The sequence below is a fragment of the Xiphophorus couchianus genome, chromosome 4, assembly GCF_001444195.1.
Source record: "Xiphophorus couchianus chromosome 4, X_couchianus-1.0, whole genome shotgun sequence".
Classification (NCBI taxonomy): domain Eukaryota; kingdom Metazoa; phylum Chordata; class Actinopteri; order Cyprinodontiformes; family Poeciliidae; genus Xiphophorus; species Xiphophorus couchianus.
Genome location: NC_040231.1, coordinates 9,165,828 through 9,183,535, shown reverse-complemented (window position 1 = coordinate 9,183,535; position 17,708 = coordinate 9,165,828). Strand labels below are relative to the sequence as shown.

General features: G+C 38.8%; 1 protein-coding gene across 4 annotated transcripts in view; it reads right to left on the bottom strand.

Annotated features, from left to right (window-relative positions):
- LOC114143798 (transcription initiation factor TFIID subunit 4) overlaps positions 1–17,708 on the bottom strand; it is a 110,456-nt gene that overhangs the window by 30,789 nt on the left and 61,959 nt on the right. For all 4 annotated transcript variants that reach the window (XM_028016125.1, XM_028016123.1, XM_028016124.1 and 1 more), the window contains one exon: positions 1,805–1,927. In XM_028016125.1, coding sequence (XP_027871926.1) covers positions 1,805–1,927 — 123 coding nt within the window. The remainder of the gene's footprint in view (positions 1–1,804; positions 1,928–17,708) is intronic.

Genomic DNA, 17,708 nt, shown 5'->3' with positions numbered 1-17,708 from the left:
AAATAAGTTTGTTTTTTTGTTTTTTTTACATAATGGAAAAAAGAACTAAGAGCTTGATTAAAAGGTTGCTTCTCAGTACAGATGCTAGTTAATAATATTTCAGCTATGTATTTGCTGATACAGCAAACAAACAAATAATTTAATCTCTAAATGCCTGTCATTCATAAGTGGGGCTAAATGGTGAGTAGGAAGTGAAATCTTTCTATTACACAATATTTCTATCATAAACCTGCAACAAACGCAACTTACCCCTCAGCTCCCTTTTACCATTTATTCTTTACAAGCAGAGACTGGCGGTAATATAAACGGACTTGAGATTTTAAAAACACTGCATCATCAACATCAGTATTACTCCTTCTAAAAGCTGGAGTAACACTCTAAAATCTTTTGTTTAAGATTTTAGATCTGGCGGCCGGTTGGTTGCACAAACCATACATCGTCACTGCATCACTACCTCAAAATGTGAAGCCACCTTGACTCTGTACAAGGTAGCTGATGAGGGGCTGTGGAATAGAGTGTAATCAGCTTATTTCTACCCTCTTCACTACATTAGTTCTTTTACAAAACACACTCTGATAGCAAAAAGGAGCCGTAATCCCATCTGGAAGTGTTTTTTGAAAGGGGGTTATGATTCAGGTCTTTGTTGTGTTGAAAAGTAAGTATCTGCTAAAGCTTGAGACTCTGCACCATGCAAAAAGTTTGATTGTTTGACATTTTGTGCACCCATTTTTTGCTTATCCAAACTTGTCTCTTGGTTCTTTTTCCGGAAAACACACTTACAAAATGATGCACTCATTATGTTGTCTGACTCCTTGGTTACTTAAACTCATAATTTTGAAAACTGTGGCTAAATAGTTTAACCTTTATTTTATTGGAATGGAGAATTTATCAAAGTCAAAGGTGTTTTGGTGCCCTGTTCTCTTTAATGACACTCATACCTTTTCTTTTGATGTGGTTCTTGTAATGGCTGGCGTCGAGTGACCGAGACCACATTTTACCATGGTAACACACACACAAACAAGACTTACAAGGTGAAACCAATACCAGCCACACCATAATGATTAGCAGTGATTCCTGTTTGAACCTAAAACAATATGTGCAACTTTTTTTTTATCAGTAAACAATATCATTTTCAGGAGTCAGAGAAGGTGAAATGGCTAAAAGGTCAAGGAATGCATCAGAAGTGCAACATGCAGTAAATACTGATAAAATTCCTCAGGTCTGAGTCCATTAATATTCAACATGCTATAAACTGAAATCTAAAAACTTTACTGACTTTGGTCTGAGATTTTACCAGCAACATTAAAGGTGATTACGCAATTAAATCATAAATTGACAAAAGTCAGCTTTAAATGTTGTCGGTGGGACAAGATGTGCTGTTGAACAATACCATACTGCATCAGAAAACATAATTTGCTATTGATCATGTAATGAAACAGAAAATAGTAGCAGGCAAACTGAAACATTATTATTATTATCAGTAAACAGCAGAAAAAAGGTGTTTTATGCAGTAAGCAGTCGCAACTGCTGGCTGCCAAAAATTGTCTAATCAGTAACACCACCATACCATATTACTTCATTATTGATTCATTGTCTACAGAACAATATGACAACATAAAATAACACTTTTACCAGCTTTACCAATTTTGTGCATTCAAAGTTTTATCTGCAGGACAACACTATAAATTAAAGGAAAAAAGTCAGCTGCTTTAGATTGAAACACTTGTGGCAAAGGACCTTGTGAAACCATTTAGTAGCAGCATCTAGAGAGACCATAAAACCCTTAATTCGTTCCAGTTCTTACCTCAGTCCCTGATGGTGTTGCCCCTGGTGAGTCCAGTTTGCGTTTTTTTCTAGGTCCAATAGCAGCTAGTGCTGTCAGATTTGCATCTCTTTGTCTCATCTGGGCCAGCTCTTGTTGCTGCATCTAGTGAAAGCAGAACACACATTTTATAAAGTCATGTTTTGCCCTGCATTTCTCACAAGATTTTCTATTTATTTATAAATGCAGACCCCGCCCCATCCCAGGAGTAGTCACACTACTTGAATTTTTTCATGTTTTAGTATTTTACAACAACAAAGTTTTATGCATTTAGTTGAAATTTTTACAACACAGTGAAACATGATTGTGAATTAGAAGAAAAAGAATACCTGGTTTTGAAAAACATTTACAAATAAAAATTAGAAATGTCTTAAGTGCAAATGACAGACTACCAGTTTATATATATATATATATAATCTGGTGCAACTGCAATTACCTTCAAAAGGGACCTAATCAGTAAATAGAGTCATAAACCCAACTCCTCTGTGAAGGCTGTGGAGAAGTTGACAGCAGGGTTAGGTTTTAAAAGAATATCCTAAAGCAAAGTTCAATCCATAATATGAAAATGGTTAACCAAAACTGCCAATCTGCAAAACTTTACCATTCACCTAAACTGATAGGCCTTTCAAAGCCATGGTTGTACCGCTGTGGTGCAACAGCACTGCAACCATCTAGCTTTAATACATTTGACTAAAGGCACAGTTAAGGTGCTGCAGTTCCTATTTAAGCAGTAGATGGAATTACAGGTAATTTTCACCTTTCCTCAACAACTGGTAAAAGTGTCTAAAGAAGAAGTGCATTCCTAATACACCTCTAAGTACAAAGTTTAGTGTCATAAGAGATACTTTACACAAGTCTGTCAAATATTGCATTAACATATTTTGTGGGACAACTGTGACACAATGTTTAGAGCAAGTTAAAGGTAAATGGAACCATACAGAATCACACAAAGGTAAAAACATAAGAAAAGATAAGAGCATAAGAAAAAAATACTGCACAGCTAATAAAATTGGCATATGACTAGTTTTCCTAGAAAGTCTGGTTCATTCAGGAGGTGTCCATAAGAGTCCATAACTGAACTCTGATGTGGACCAAGAAAGCAAAATCTAGTCTTCCTAAAACCCGTCTCGGTTTGGTAGAAGTGAACTTTGAGGCGGTTCAAATGCATATGTGGATGCAAGCAGACCGGAGAACACTCCAAAAGCAGAAAGCAAACTATAGCGCAGGGCATTCTGGGTAAGTACAACCTGATCAAATATGAGAATCTAATTAATGCTAGCGGGAGAAATGGCTTGTGGTCTTTTAGCAAAGTCAAAAGAGAAATCCAACAACTGCTGAAATCTGAGGCTAATGCATTTTTGTTTACATTTTGTAACAAATAAATTTAGCTCCTGTCTTCTCTTGAAAGTTTCATGCTGTTTCCTTTGGTGGTTCTTGGTGCAGAGCCACCACAGTTGAGGGAGGGAATGTGATTTTTCAAAGGGTTTGGTTTGTTTAACGCAAAGCAGTGTAAAAGTGAACCACAGCAGCTGAAAATTTAGCAAATGTTGTAATTTTGCTCCCTAGTTGAACCAAGTCTACTGGACTATCAGGTGTGAAAACACCCTTGAAGACAAACAGCCAAAAGTACCAAGTAATTAAGATTAAAGTCTAACCCAGTCAACGAATGCAGTCTGCTGTCAATTAAATCGCTTCCGCGCAATGCATGGTTTTTCCCAGCTTATACCACCCCTCAAGTGGTTACGAAAAACAGGGAGGAGCTGCACATGATGTGCAAATAGACAGATCTGGCCACGGCTGACTATGAAAGAACTGTTTAAAGCCACGACCATGGAAAAGCGGCTAAAGTGTGTTTTAGTATTTTCACTAAAACATTTAACACAAGAATTACAAATGTTGAATTATTTTAATAAAATTTTTGAACTTCCTGACCAATAAAGGCAACTAAGTTTTGTAAACACAACTACTGAGAGAAAGAATATTAAAGTGGATCAAGAATCAAATAATAAATAGAAACAAACGCGTGCGACTAATGTTTCTGCTTATTCTCTTGTATCATGAGAGCAGAATGCTTGCCTGATCAGAACAAAATGGAAGACCGTCGTCAGCCATTAACGGAACACAGAGATTGTGTGTGTGTGCAGTCACATAGCCCTGCTCTTTTTTGATTTTTGCAGTTTGTGATGTTTAAGTGGGTGGTTGGGAGGGGCAGTGCCCAAGGTAATGTCATGTTTAGCTGCAGGGCTGTGGGCGGACCCAGCGTCGCTAGGAGCTGCCCTTTCCATTGGGTGGAGGTGTGATGGCCTGAGGCAAAGGCACGGAGGGTGCCAGAGCACACACATGCACACACATACACGTGCCTATCAATCCTGGCCACAGCAGCACAGGGAATGCCTACCCACCAGCTTGCCTGTGTGCCTGCCTGCTGGGGGAGAGAGGCCTGGGTTGGAGCGAACAGGGACAATCAATTGTGCGCCTTGATGTCTTTCATGTTCTTTTATGTTATCTCTCAGCATGTGTTCGCTGGGCACTGGTGTTTGTGCGAGGCATGTATATTGTCTGATCAGAGGAAAGAAAATTCATGTTGCTTTCAGATGGCGTTTTGTAAAAGGTTGCTTTGGTGTACACCATCTGATCTAAAATGTGCATGCACTTGCCTCTGATTTTTTCCTAAAACCCTGCTGGCAAGGCATGCCCTTTAGGGTGTTGCCACTTCACATTTAGCACAGCGGAACTGCTGAAAGATTCAAACACGCTGACAAAGAAGGGGAATTAATAGCAGCTGAATAAATAAGCCTTGTTTACTTATTCGTTTTACAATAGACGTGTACAAAAAATCGGGAATACATGAGAATATTTATGAACTAATAGTAATAATATGGATAACTTTCTGATGTGAATTTCAGTAACTACATATTGAAGTACATGAGTTACAATGCGGATGTTGTGGCTGGACAATCAATCTTTGTCCCTAATGTTATTGGTGCAGATTTTATCAAGCTTTGCCATAAGAACCAGATAAATATTTTCGGGCCTGACCTTAAAGAATCCTACTGCAACGCACGCAGCAGGAGAGGTTCGCTATCTCCCTAACGGCACCAGGATGCCGGCATCTCTGGCTGGCAGTTGGCACCAGGCATGGGCTCCCAGCGCCCAAAGCAACTGCCTGCAATTTCGGATTTATGACTGCATGATAAATGAAGACTTCATTTCACCATCTGCGAGTCTGCATTTCCCGTCAGTGAAGAGGACGCCATGACACTGGGAGACTGATTTCTGATTTCAATCTGGTGCCATGAAGCAGAACCCACCATTTGGTTAACAACCAACATGAAATATGTTGCCTTTCATGCTGCGAAGTAACACAAGGAGCTTTTATTTACCATGTAAATTAGTTTTAAGTTTTTTGTAAATTCCAACAACAGCAGCTTTTAGATATTTTGGGATTTTGTGGTGATAAATGAGAAATCCGTTTTATATTCTCTCTGTGCTCTCTTGGAGTACCATGTCACCGATGTTTAACAACAAGTACAACCACTGCCAGTAACTAAATAAAAGGTCATTACTAAGAGCAGTACCAGACGGGAAGAATAATCATGTGGCAGGATGCATACATTTGCCAGCTCCTATTAATGATGCCAGATAACCACCTGCTGATCTGAAGTCACTTAAATACCAATGGTTCCAGTCTGCCTCTGTGCCCTTTGCAGGCAAGGAACTAGGACTTGTAAAGTTATATTAACAAAGGTCAAAAAATGCTGAAAAATTGATCTGTGGTTTTGTCAGAAACAGGATTTTTCTGTACCTAAAGCACACTGTTATGTGACAACATTTTGGTCACATAATAAAATGTACTCATGTAAAAATATGCAATTTTCTAAATAATTTTAAATAATGTGTTGTGTGTATCAATTAGCATTAATTAGCAACTAACACATTAGGACACTAAAAGTCTTTCTTGTGCTTTCTGTGCCTATTAAAATTGACATTGAGTTAATATTTACAGATTAAATTAAAATTTAGCAGCAGCATATAGTAGCCCCTAAAATAATTTATACCCTTCAAACAAATTAAAATTTTCTTGCATTACAATCAACGTTTGATGTATATGTACAAGTTTCCACCAACAACTTTCAGGTCAGACCGTTAAATATTTTCTGACCTGATCAGAACACCTTCTTACATGTTTTGTCATGTCCCCTTACATGGGTTGGAGCAAACTGCAAATAAGATTTCTTTCAACAATTCCTTTCTTTTTGTTGTTCTTTTATAAATACAATTTCTTGCGCTGAATTTTAATAAAGGGTAGAGGAGTAAAGGCAGCTGCATTCAGAAGTAAGGCGCTCTTTTCAGTTTTGATTTGTGAAAAATAGTTTGCAGTTGTTATGACAAAATGTGAAAAGCTTCAAGAGGTATGATAATATTTGCAAAGAGCTGTAGGTGTTAGTAAATTGCAGAAAATTCAGCACCAGTCAAATCAGAAGAGCTGGTGAAAAACAAACTAATATGAGTTGAAATAAAAATTAAAGTTTTAGCATATGCAAAAACATTTCCATTACTAAGTTTAATACATAACATTGGAAATGAAAGACATGTTCACTCAGTTTCATAATAATATTATTTGAAATTAATTATTTAGAATGAAGGTTTCCACTAAGTCCCTTCATGAATAAATTTTGGAACTACATCTTTTACATATTAAATATCATTTCTTAATTCATTTCTTAATTCTTTCTTTTATATACAGTGGAAAGAGTAAATAGCAAATAAAATGTATATAGCAATTGTTTAATGCATCTTGGTGTATTTAAAACTCATTCTTACTCTGCACTTGTACATTTAGTGGTTCAGAAAAAAAGTCTTTCCAGACAAAAACAAGAAATAAACGATTTTTCTTTCTTCACAGAAAGCAGAGCATTATGTTCCATTATGATGCAAACATGTCCAAAGTACAGCAAGAACCTCTCGGATATGGCTGGCACAGGGAGGGAGATGAGCTGTAGGAGCAGTTATGGCCAACCTGCCGTTCGCCTTTTCTGCTGTTTCTAACAAAGGCTTTCCTCCCCACCCCTCTGTCTGGCCTGGGGGGCTGCTTACGGCCCTCCAGACGCTTACAGACAGATGTCCTTGGTAGAGCAGAACATGCTCAGCTTGACGTCACAAGCGGCTGTGGGGCTGTGAAGGAAGCTAAATGGCTGTCTGCCTTGCAAAGACCACAGTACGTAAGGCAGACCATAGGGTTTAAATTGATATATTTCAAACCCTCCCCCATGAAAAGCTGTGGTTGAACAGCAACCAGCAGGATCCTTATGATTATGCAGACTTGACATATGCTACATTTGTTGAACGCGTTTATTAATAAAGGCCATTGGTAGAAAGTGAGTAGTTTAACCAAGGTTAGGTGGGGAAGCAAGTTCTTAACTTTTACAACACACAACACAGTAGCCTTCAGGCACAGTTGCAGGAGATTGTATAAAGACTATCTGAGAGTGTCAGTTCTCAGGAAATAGAAATAAGTTTTTATTATTTATATACTGTAACTTAAAGCTGTGTCTACTGTAAATTGAATATATTAGCTGAAAGAAGCAGAATATCTGATAGGTATTTTTTACAGGATATCAGAGTCCCACTATATTCTCATGTACCCATATCACTGTCAGGCTGCAGGTATGCTGATGATTGTCAAACAGTACTGATAACACTGCCTGTCTAATTGCACTTCTTTAATGCTTTACAAAAATGCAAAACACTGTTGAGACTTCCTTTGACCGATTAAATTTTTTCAGGCTATGGAAGCTGAAGGTGATTAAACGTCTTTTAGAGATTTATCTGAATGCCTCAATAATATCTAACATATTCGGAAAGGATCATTGAACAAGGTGGTTTAACAACAAGTTTAGCTTTTTAAACACAAACTCCAGTCCAATTTCTGAACATATCAAAGTACTGAAAACGCACTAACATATCAAAATCTTCTTTCCTGGTGTAACTGGATCTCAGTGTTGTGTTTGATAAAAGTAATAACAACAAACTTACTGTCTGTTGTAACCAATTTACTGACAGGAAATTGATTAAAATCTAGCAGAATAACACTTTGTGTCATTTGGAATTATAGAAAATCACAAGTGAGGTCCATCAAGGTTCCTTTCTCAGTCAACATTTATTCACAATCTAAAAGCTCCCCTGGTTCATGTTTAACATGAACCAGGGGGAGCCTCTCATACAGCACATGTATGACATCCCTTGTCATACATGTGCTGATGACACAAAGCGATAATGCCACAATAAGAAATATTGTGCTTGCTGCCAACACAGACCCCAGTTATTGAGTAGTCTCTCCATCATGGATGTCTGCTATTTTTAAACAACTTATGACCTTACGACAGCTTCACCTTCTGTAACATTTTTAAACCGCATTCAGAACACAGTTTCACAAAATACAGTTTAAACTGGAAGTACACACACACGGCATAAAAAGACACCAAAACCTTTTTTCGCTCAGTGTCTGAATTTAAATCTGACCAAATTTCTTTTATTTCAGGTCAGTGAGATTTACTAAAATTATCTGCCCCCAACTTCTCCATATGATTGAGATTGTGGCTTTGGATGGCCATGCCAAAACATTGACTTTGTTGTCCTTAAGCCACTTTATAACCAATTTTTTTATTGTACTTCCTTTTTCCTCTTAAGCAATTTGAATAATGTTGCATATAAATGCTGAATATGTACACGGTTAAATCTTCATTGTTCTGCCCATCAAGGACCATAACAATTAGATCATCTTTGTCAGATCAATAGAGCATGTACTGTGTTCAGTAGATAGTGTTTTAGTAAAGCTGTTTTAATTTCAACAACGCCAACATTAAATTCTTGCACACGTTCCTTTGTGCCAGCCTCCTACCCCTTATCAAGTGTGTGTTGACGCTTTATGTATGTGTTTAATGTGCGTCGGTAATACATGCATCTCATTCACCTGACACCCACATGGGCAGCATTACGTGAACATCTGTGAGCTACGTCTTCAGGCGTTTCTTCATGCAAAGTGCCTGGCAGTTAATTTGCTGCAGGGAAGAGAGGCCATTTGAAGCACCCAATAAGGTTTTCCTTTCCCATCTGCACTCTTACTCTCAAAAGGGCCAAAAATGTGTTCTAGATGGAAACATGCATGAATTCATCACATCTACTCAATAATTATATAAAGGAGAGTTCCTCAAAATTTATTTTATAGACATTTCAACAAATTAAAACATTGTGAAAAAACAAATTTAATTCAGTTATTCAATTCAAAACTCATTATATAGCTTCACTGCACAAATTTATATGCCTCACGCAATTTCTGTTATTTTTTGCTTACAGCAAGGGAAAAATTAATATTTCTCAGAAAAGGATTTGTAAGCCTGCTGAAAACTATGTTCAAGTATTGTACAGTACATATGTTCGGTTCATAGTTGTGGCTCCTTTTGCATGAATTGCTACATTAATGTAGTCTTCATGTAGATGACAAGCTGCTAAGGAGTTAAGGTAGTGCAGGTGGCTTTCTGATTGAAGTGTACTTTTTTTGTGAGTAAGTCCTGCTGAAAAACAAAACCACTGAGCAATATTAGCCAATTTTCTCCCTCGTTCGGATAAGACACTTCTCAAAATGTGTCTGATTCATGTTGTGAAACATGTCCTGGATGTGTTTGTGTGTGATGCCACTGACTCCAGCCACAGTCCACGCTTTGTGCATCTCCCCCAAACGTCTTTCTTCCACTCAACTACACCTTAATATTGTTTTACATAGAACTCTGAGGAGTCAGTTTCTTTAGCAATGACCTTCAGTGGACTAATCTCCTTGACGAAGCTGCCTGAGACTATCCGTCAGACAGCTGTCAAGTCAGCAGTCCGATTTTGTATTTCTGCATTAAAAACAAGTTTTCTACTAATCTTTTGTAATATTCACATTTTCATTAGCTGTAAGTCTACGTCATCAAAATCAGCAGTTGAAATATACCAATCTACATAAAAAAGCAAATCTATACAATGTGAGTTTCACATTTCAACAGAATTACTGGAAGAAACTAACTTTTCATCAATATTCTAATTGACTGAGATGCACCATTTTGTTTACATGCCTTGCTGTCCAGAACATTGAACCCTCCCTCTCCACCCTTGTATTGTGTGAATGGTTCTGCTTATCCTGTCTGGAATTATAATATTTTACTTATGGAGATGAATTCAAAATACATGCATGAACTAACAGCCATGGCATAATCTGTTCCTTTTGTTCTGAAGCTCCAAGATCTTCCAGGGACCAGGACCAATTATTTAGAACCCTCAGTCGTCCCCGAAGCGAAGGTCATTATGTGAGTGTCACTATCATGACCCGGCGGTTTTTCTTCATCTGCAACTTACTTTATAGGAACCGAACGACATAAAGGCATTTTGAGTGAAACATTGGATTACACTGAATTCTGACTTTGAAGTAAGTTTTATTCCTATTAATAACATTTGTAATTCATATTTGCCAAAAAAAAAAAAAAAAAAAAGAGTTTAACAAAGAAGTCAAAAAACGTTGTTAAGCAAATTCTAATGGCGTTGTACTGAATCGGCAGCGGGAGCGTGGCGATCATTAAAAATACTGCTTATCCAAGGGAAAATTTCCTGCTTTAAATGTTCTCGCTTTGTCTCATTCTATGCTTCATCTGGAAGTCTTCTCTGCCTGTCTCACACTTTCTTTTTTTAAGATTCTCCGCTCGTCACCTCCTATTGATCACGACTAATTTGCATCCAGGAAAAGATGAGAACTCAGATATTCACACTTCGAGAGAGGACGATCTCAATGATTTATTCATTTCCAAATCAAAAAAAAAAAAAAAAGGAGTGAAGGTAGATGAGAAGGGGAATCTTCACAGGCAGCAGGCGACTAACAGGCTCTGGGGCTGGGCTCTTCTTCCCCACACTGCCTGCAGGCACATGGTGTGCAAGTCCTCCTAATTAACAAGGTGAATCATGCTGCCGCTCTCTAATTAGCCAACATGACAATCTAATGGAAACATGCAGGCCAGGCTGGCACACTTAGCATCACCTCACGAAGACCCCGGCTACTGTCCTCCCCGTAAGAATTTGACAAAAGCAACACCTTAACATTCAAACGCACAGGAGAACAAAGTAGGGCACAATGGAACAAGGAGGTGTATTTTATGAAAAGGTCAGCAGGGAAAAGTTCGCAGGCACAGGTAAGCTAATCTTCCCTCCTCTTCTATCCACATGCACGTGGTGGTTGTTGCCTAATTGAAACATGTCCTGCCTCCCTCCTACTCGTATACCCGGCACAGGAGGCTGACACCTCGCCACCAGCGTAGCTCAGCCCGCCCAATTCCCCTGTCGCTGGAGTCCCAAGGAGTGCTCCAGCGCACAAAGAGAAAAGTGAACCTACAGGCTTGTGCAGCAAGTAGACGAGTCGCTATCTCCCTGTGAGGCAAAATCTCCTTTTTTTTGTTGTTTTCCTTCTCATTACAGCACTTTGTAATATTCGAAAACACACAGGAACACCAAAGGTACTTTTAAAGCCTACTTCTGTTTTTTTTTTCCTTGTAATATGTCTTGAGGTTAAGAAAAAAACTGAAGTTGAGACTTCAGACAACAAAGCAACAAATAAAAATAGGGTAACAGTGTGTTATGTAGTAGCCTGCATATCTGGAAGACAAAACAAGCCATTCTTATATGGTAATTAATCTGTCTTTGTCATTGTTTTGTACACAATTAAAATAATAGAAAAATAAAAGAAATCATACGAACTCAAAAGACACTAAACTAATCAATCATTATTTCACACATAAAGGGGGATAAAAGCTTGCTTCCCTTCAGCAGAGCATCTGTGTGTGTCTATTGTGCGAGTTGCTGCAAGTCCGGTGAAATTATTGCACTGTGTCTTTAAGGCCAGAAGACAAGAACATAACTATGAGTCGGGACACACAGAACAGCAGGAATTCTGTTTGAAAGTCGGCACAGAAAGAGAGAGAATGTGGAGGAGGGCAGCAGGCTTTCGCCCTCAGGCCTACCTGATGGGCGAGAGCGCCTCTTTGAGCAGAGCGGTTTGTAGAGGGCCAGAGGATGAGAGCCTATGAAGTCCCAGATATAACCGGTCTAATGAAAACTACGAAGTAGCTACATTGTCCTCTGACACACAAGAATCTCTCTTTTGCGGAGAGAGAACGTATAAGGCTGTAGCTGATAGGGATTACAGTGTGGGTGGATTCCAGGATCTCCATGACCCGATCACTTGTGAAAGAGGCCAAGCTAATCAAGACGCATATGTTGGTGTTAAAGCCTGGTGGATGCTTCTCGATCAAATGGTAAAGATTTAAGTGATAGGAATGGTGTACAGAAAGTCATATAATCTAACATATCATGTTTATGCAGTATGAGAAGTCACATATGCGTAGGACCGTGGAAGATTTATAGTTGAGTTCAGGCAAGATGTGAGCAACACTTTAGTATTAAACTGGCCATAAAACAATACCAGACTTTAAGACTTTACATCATATGTTACAATACAGAAAATGTATTCTAAACAAAAGTGCTACAAAGAGCAGGGAAGCACTCACCAAGCCTGTCACAATAAGTAATTTTGCTGGACGATAAATTGTCGCAGAACTTATTGCGATAAATGATAATATTGTTGCTTTGAGATCATTTTCAAGTTATTTAATGGTGAAGGCAAGAATAATACAAGAGCGCTCTCTCAAAGACTAGTAAACGTTAGTTTCTAACAAACATTTAACTTTGGAACTGGAATGCATTTTAATATCCAAAATAAGTGAGCAAAATTAAAACAATAAATAAAATAGATACTGAAGTATGTGTAAAGAAAATTGTCCTTCAAGATAGGGTTAGTTGAGGCCAATGCCAGACTGAACACTTACATCATCCACTCTTTGCTAGAAAGAGTGACACAAGAAATACAATCACGCAAATGGAAATTACTGAGGTCATTTTAATTTTTCATGCGATTAATTGATTTATTGCTTATTGTGACAGGCTTAGCCCTCACCATGTCTTCTTTTAAGATCTTTACACATGACTGGACAGTCAGTGAAAGAACCAGAGTCAACCATTTTCATATCCACTGTAGCTTGCAAAGTCTTGCCAAGCTACTTAAACCATTACACTCTTTCACATTTTGACACACTACAACAAGAAACACAAATAAAACATTAGTTGTGACACGGGGCAAAAAGGTTTTGTTTTTTTAAATAAGGAACTTAAATGTGTGGCAAGCACCCTGGTAAAAGGTGGTTCTGCATGCATGTTCATCTTTAGTAATTTGTTGCTAAATAATGTGCTCTGTCTGCAGACCTGATGCAAGCATAAGTGTGAAGAGTAACATTGTTTCAGATAAAACAGGATAATTCATAAACGCTGTAACCAAGACTTATATAGACTTCCTTGGATCCTGTCCAGAGAAGGGCAGTTGTTGAACATATTTTTGTACTTTTTACCTGTCTACTAGTATCAACTACATGAAGAAGCACTAGATCCAAAATGATGTTTCCCAAGGTGTTCCACAACCAACTAAGTAGAAATCATAACTACCAAACTGATGAGATTGTTTATGACCATCAGTAATTAGAAAATGACAGAAACCTTTTGAGCAATTGTGACGACATATACAAAAACTTCCACTAATGAAAAGTTGTGAAAATGGTCAGAAGCTTTCTTCTATTTGAAATCATTTTTAGGACAAAGGAATCATTTGCATCCCAAAGTGAGTTGACTGTATTCTCTGTGACTTCTCTGGAACGCCCAGCTTGGGCAACCCTCTGCTAAACAGCTCATGTGAACATCCTGCAGAAATATCAATGTTAGAAAACAGTTTGTTTTTGGTGGACTCCAGCAGGAGCTTTCAGACAGTTTTTGGTCAGTTGTGCAAGCCTATTTGTCTTCTCCCTTTTCCGTCGTCGCTCTTCTCCTGTCCTCTCTCCACTCTTCCTCTTTACCTCACTCTTTCCTGGTGTCCAGTTGTGCCTGCAGACGTGGCTGCAATGATAAATTTATGGCTGCAGTGTGTCTGTGTGTCTGACATTGTGATGTATCTCTACTGGCCATAACTCCCTCTCTATCTTTTAACTGGTCCCCGAACCCCACAGCCTCCGTTTGCTTTCCATCTCTTTGTCTTTGTCTCTCTGTGTCCATCCCTCTCTTTTTCGCTTGGTCTCAATGCTCGAGTACTGATTCCCTTCCCCCCCCCCCTTACTTCTGCCTTAGCACTGGGAGAGTGAGAACACAGAGACCCAAGACAACAACAAACAGGAACTGAACTCCACAATTTGCCCATTGATTTTCACTAGGGGCTTTTCTGAAATAGCCCATCTGACCTTTTGGCCAAATGGTAGTGAATGGAGGAAACAAACTATCTCTCACGCTACACCTCTGCAGCAGCTATGTGACAAGACTGCTGGTTACAAAATTTTGTTTTCACTCAGTGGTGAAAATCTGCAAACCAAAGTCAAGGCATAGCTACATAAATACATAAAAAATGTTCCAGGACAAACCTAAGGCCTAAAATAATCTTTAAACTCCTGAAAAAAAAAACAACTAAATAAATCTTTGCAGCTATAGCTTTACCATTTTTGAAGTTTACTTAAGTCTGGGGGTTTGGTCTGAAGTACAAGATTCACAAAGACAGTCGTGTGGCGTTGCAAAGTGTCAGTCAAAACAGTGATTGGAGGCGTCTCTTCATTGGATTGCACAGCTTTTCTGGTTCTTGCTAAAGTTTGATAGGGAGCACATTGTGGATTTGCATGAAGCGGGTGGCCATATTAAGCAAATGCCCCATGGCCAGCCAGATCCTCTGATCTTTCCCTATTTGAACAGGGATTCACTTGAATTTCATAAGATCACACAACCTTTCAACATATGAAGTCTGCATTTTGTGAAATTTTTTCATTGTTAAATTCTCTGCAATAAATTAAGTCTGACTCTGGATCTGACAGACCCTCCTTTTAATCACTCACAGCTGAGCAAACAACACTTCAGATATTAGGATGTCACTTGGTTACGCTAAGCTTTCATCCTACACTTTGTTAATCCATCCTAGGTGTCACTAATATTTTCGCCGCAAATATGTTCAGTATTTTATAAGTCTAAAATTAAAAACTGTTGTGCATTTAAATTAGGTGTTTGCAGAAATATAAGATAAAATACTCATTTGTGTAGAAAAACTGCAGCAATTAGGCATCTGGACTTTTAAGGTGACAATTTTCTAAACAACAAAACTGGCACTGGAAACATATTTAGAGACACAAAAATGGCCATAGGGGGGTTTAAAATGGTAATGGATTGCTAAAAAGATAAAAAGATATACATTGTAAAAAAGGTTTCTGTAATATATGAAGGTCGCTGATAGCTGTTTTTCAGTTAGCACTGGCTGAGGCAAAGTTTGGTTCAGGAGGTTCTGGTACTTGAACAAATGTCTTCGCAGACTCCAACCCGTGGGAGAAGAAAAGCTTAGAGAATCTTACTGCTAAAGTAAAGCTGCAAGAAACAGCAAAACACTGGAGGTTATCTTAGGACAACAATCACAATGACATTTTTGGAACTTACTAACAGATTTATGAATGTAGTTTTAAATGTGCATCTTTGTTAAATTTTTGCTGCAGAGATTGTCTCATTAAACTGGGTTGTTCCATGTTGTTCTCCTTCACTTTTAGTTGTTTTTGCATTATTGTTAAAGACTCATCTTCAGTTTGTTCTTTATATTACAAATTTCTGACTTTTCCCTTGGTCTGCTATGCAGTGATAACTGATCAGTGTGTTTGCATGAGATTTGTTCAAATAAAAGCAACTCTGGGTGGCCTAGGTGGGTGTAACTGTGTCGTTAGCTGTGGGTTTTGAGACATAGGGATGCTGGCTGTGTATTGGTGCTCTCAGTTTACTAAAGATCCGCAGCAAAGTGATTACCTTAAGAGTGTTGCTGTAGTTGCAACAGCGAACAATTTTGCATGTGGCTCTGTCAGTGGTGCTGTTTTAGGAGTAGCTGCATCTCTTTGGAAAGGAGGAAGTATTTATATAGTCATAATAAAGAAGTCGACACTGTGAGAGGCATGGTTCACCCCTTCACAGCACTGTATGTAAAAAAATCTTAATACAACAAAATGGAGGTCTAAACTTTTGGTAACTGGTCAATTTTGTACATTGTCATTTTACTTGGGAATATACTACAGCTTCTTGATATATATTAATGGGTGCAATATTGCTACTGCAGAGGAATGCTTGTACACAATATTTACTAAGATATTCTATTTCACTTGGCATGAATGAAAATTCAGCATGCCAGTAACAATATTGGCCAATTGAATAGACTAAACTGCCCTTGATGCCCTCTCTGGATGTATATATTTAGTGGTGAAGATGGCAGTGCTCAGAAACAGTAGTGGGGATACTGAGAAAGGAAAAGAAAAAAAAGAGTTAAAGGGGCAAAACTATGTATTTCACAAGGACGCAGAGCCATTTTATAGCACAATCCAAGTAACCATGTTATCTTGAGTTGTAAAAATGTGCAGGCCCACATGTTTACTAATTGCTGCTGCTGCTAGTCTGAAGGAGCTGAGTGGGGGACTCTAGGAGGAGGGGTGCTCTCTTAAGAAAATATGAGTTGTAATTTCAATATTCAATATAGAATGATGCAGTGAATATGTCTTTCAGAAAAGATTGGTTGAGTACTGTGTGTCCATCTATAGTTTGACCATATTTTCAGTAATATTTTTAAATAATGATGTTTCAAGTTCTATGCAATCTGCCGACAATTTATTTTTGAATGTTGAATATTATATTAAGTTGGCCCATACCTGAAGCAAACATTTGGTTGAAGAACATAACAGTGTGATTCTGTCTGTACGATTTGATGGTAGTTTGGTGGAGGCAGTGGTTGCTTTGAGCAGAGGGGCTTACAGAGAGGCTGGCTCCTCTGGCTGTCGCCTGGAAGAGCAGCTCGGGCTCATTATCCTGATGAAATTTGCGCAGATGTGTGAGCTGCCGACAGACTCTGCGGTGACACAAACAGCCAGCTCTGTCCCCTTGAGCCAGTCAGGTGATGAAAACCGGAGAGGCGCGGTGGCTGAGAAACGACGGCCATTAAGCAAAACAGAAAGAGGTGAGGGATGCTGGAGGAGGCAGGAGTGGGGGGTGTTTGTGTGTGTCAGTAAAATGGGTGGGTGGGTAGTTACATAAAGTAACCATTTCCAATGAACCTTCTTAAAATTCCTGACGAAAATGAAAATGTGCCACACGAAGACGGCGTCTCTTCACGACGCTCTAATTTGGCCGTATCCAGATGACGAGCGGACTGCCACTTAACAGGGAGGAGATCCACTTTGATCACATGGCCCCCTCCGGGGGCAACTATCATGATGCCTATTACACTACTTCATTTGCATATGTTGGGCTTATGGGTAGCCTGAGATCTAGTGTGAATGTTCAAAACTGCAGCAGAGCTCAGTGTTGCTAGAAAGAAATGTTTGGGACAGATGAAGAAAAAAGACAAGAGTGCTGGAGGTGCAGTAAGAGAAGCCAACTTGTCATTCAAAGGTCACAAGTTCAATAACCGATCAGTAAGGGACATTAGAAAAGCCGCAAAATAGAGTTGGAGACGCCAACACTAAATGGGAGGCTGTCAGGTGGAAAAAGTCTGGAAATGTGTTAGCCCAAAGTAGTATGTCAGCTAGAAAAGTGCATACATTCCCAATATACTTTCCCTGGATGAATGAAGCATTTTCCTTTTAAGAGTAAACTACTTAGGAGAAACCATGCTGGCTTCCTAACTTCTACATCAACAACAACAGGTGAGTTTCGCTTGTTTCATCCTTCTGCCTACTCAAATTTCTCTACAGAGCACAGAGTGCTC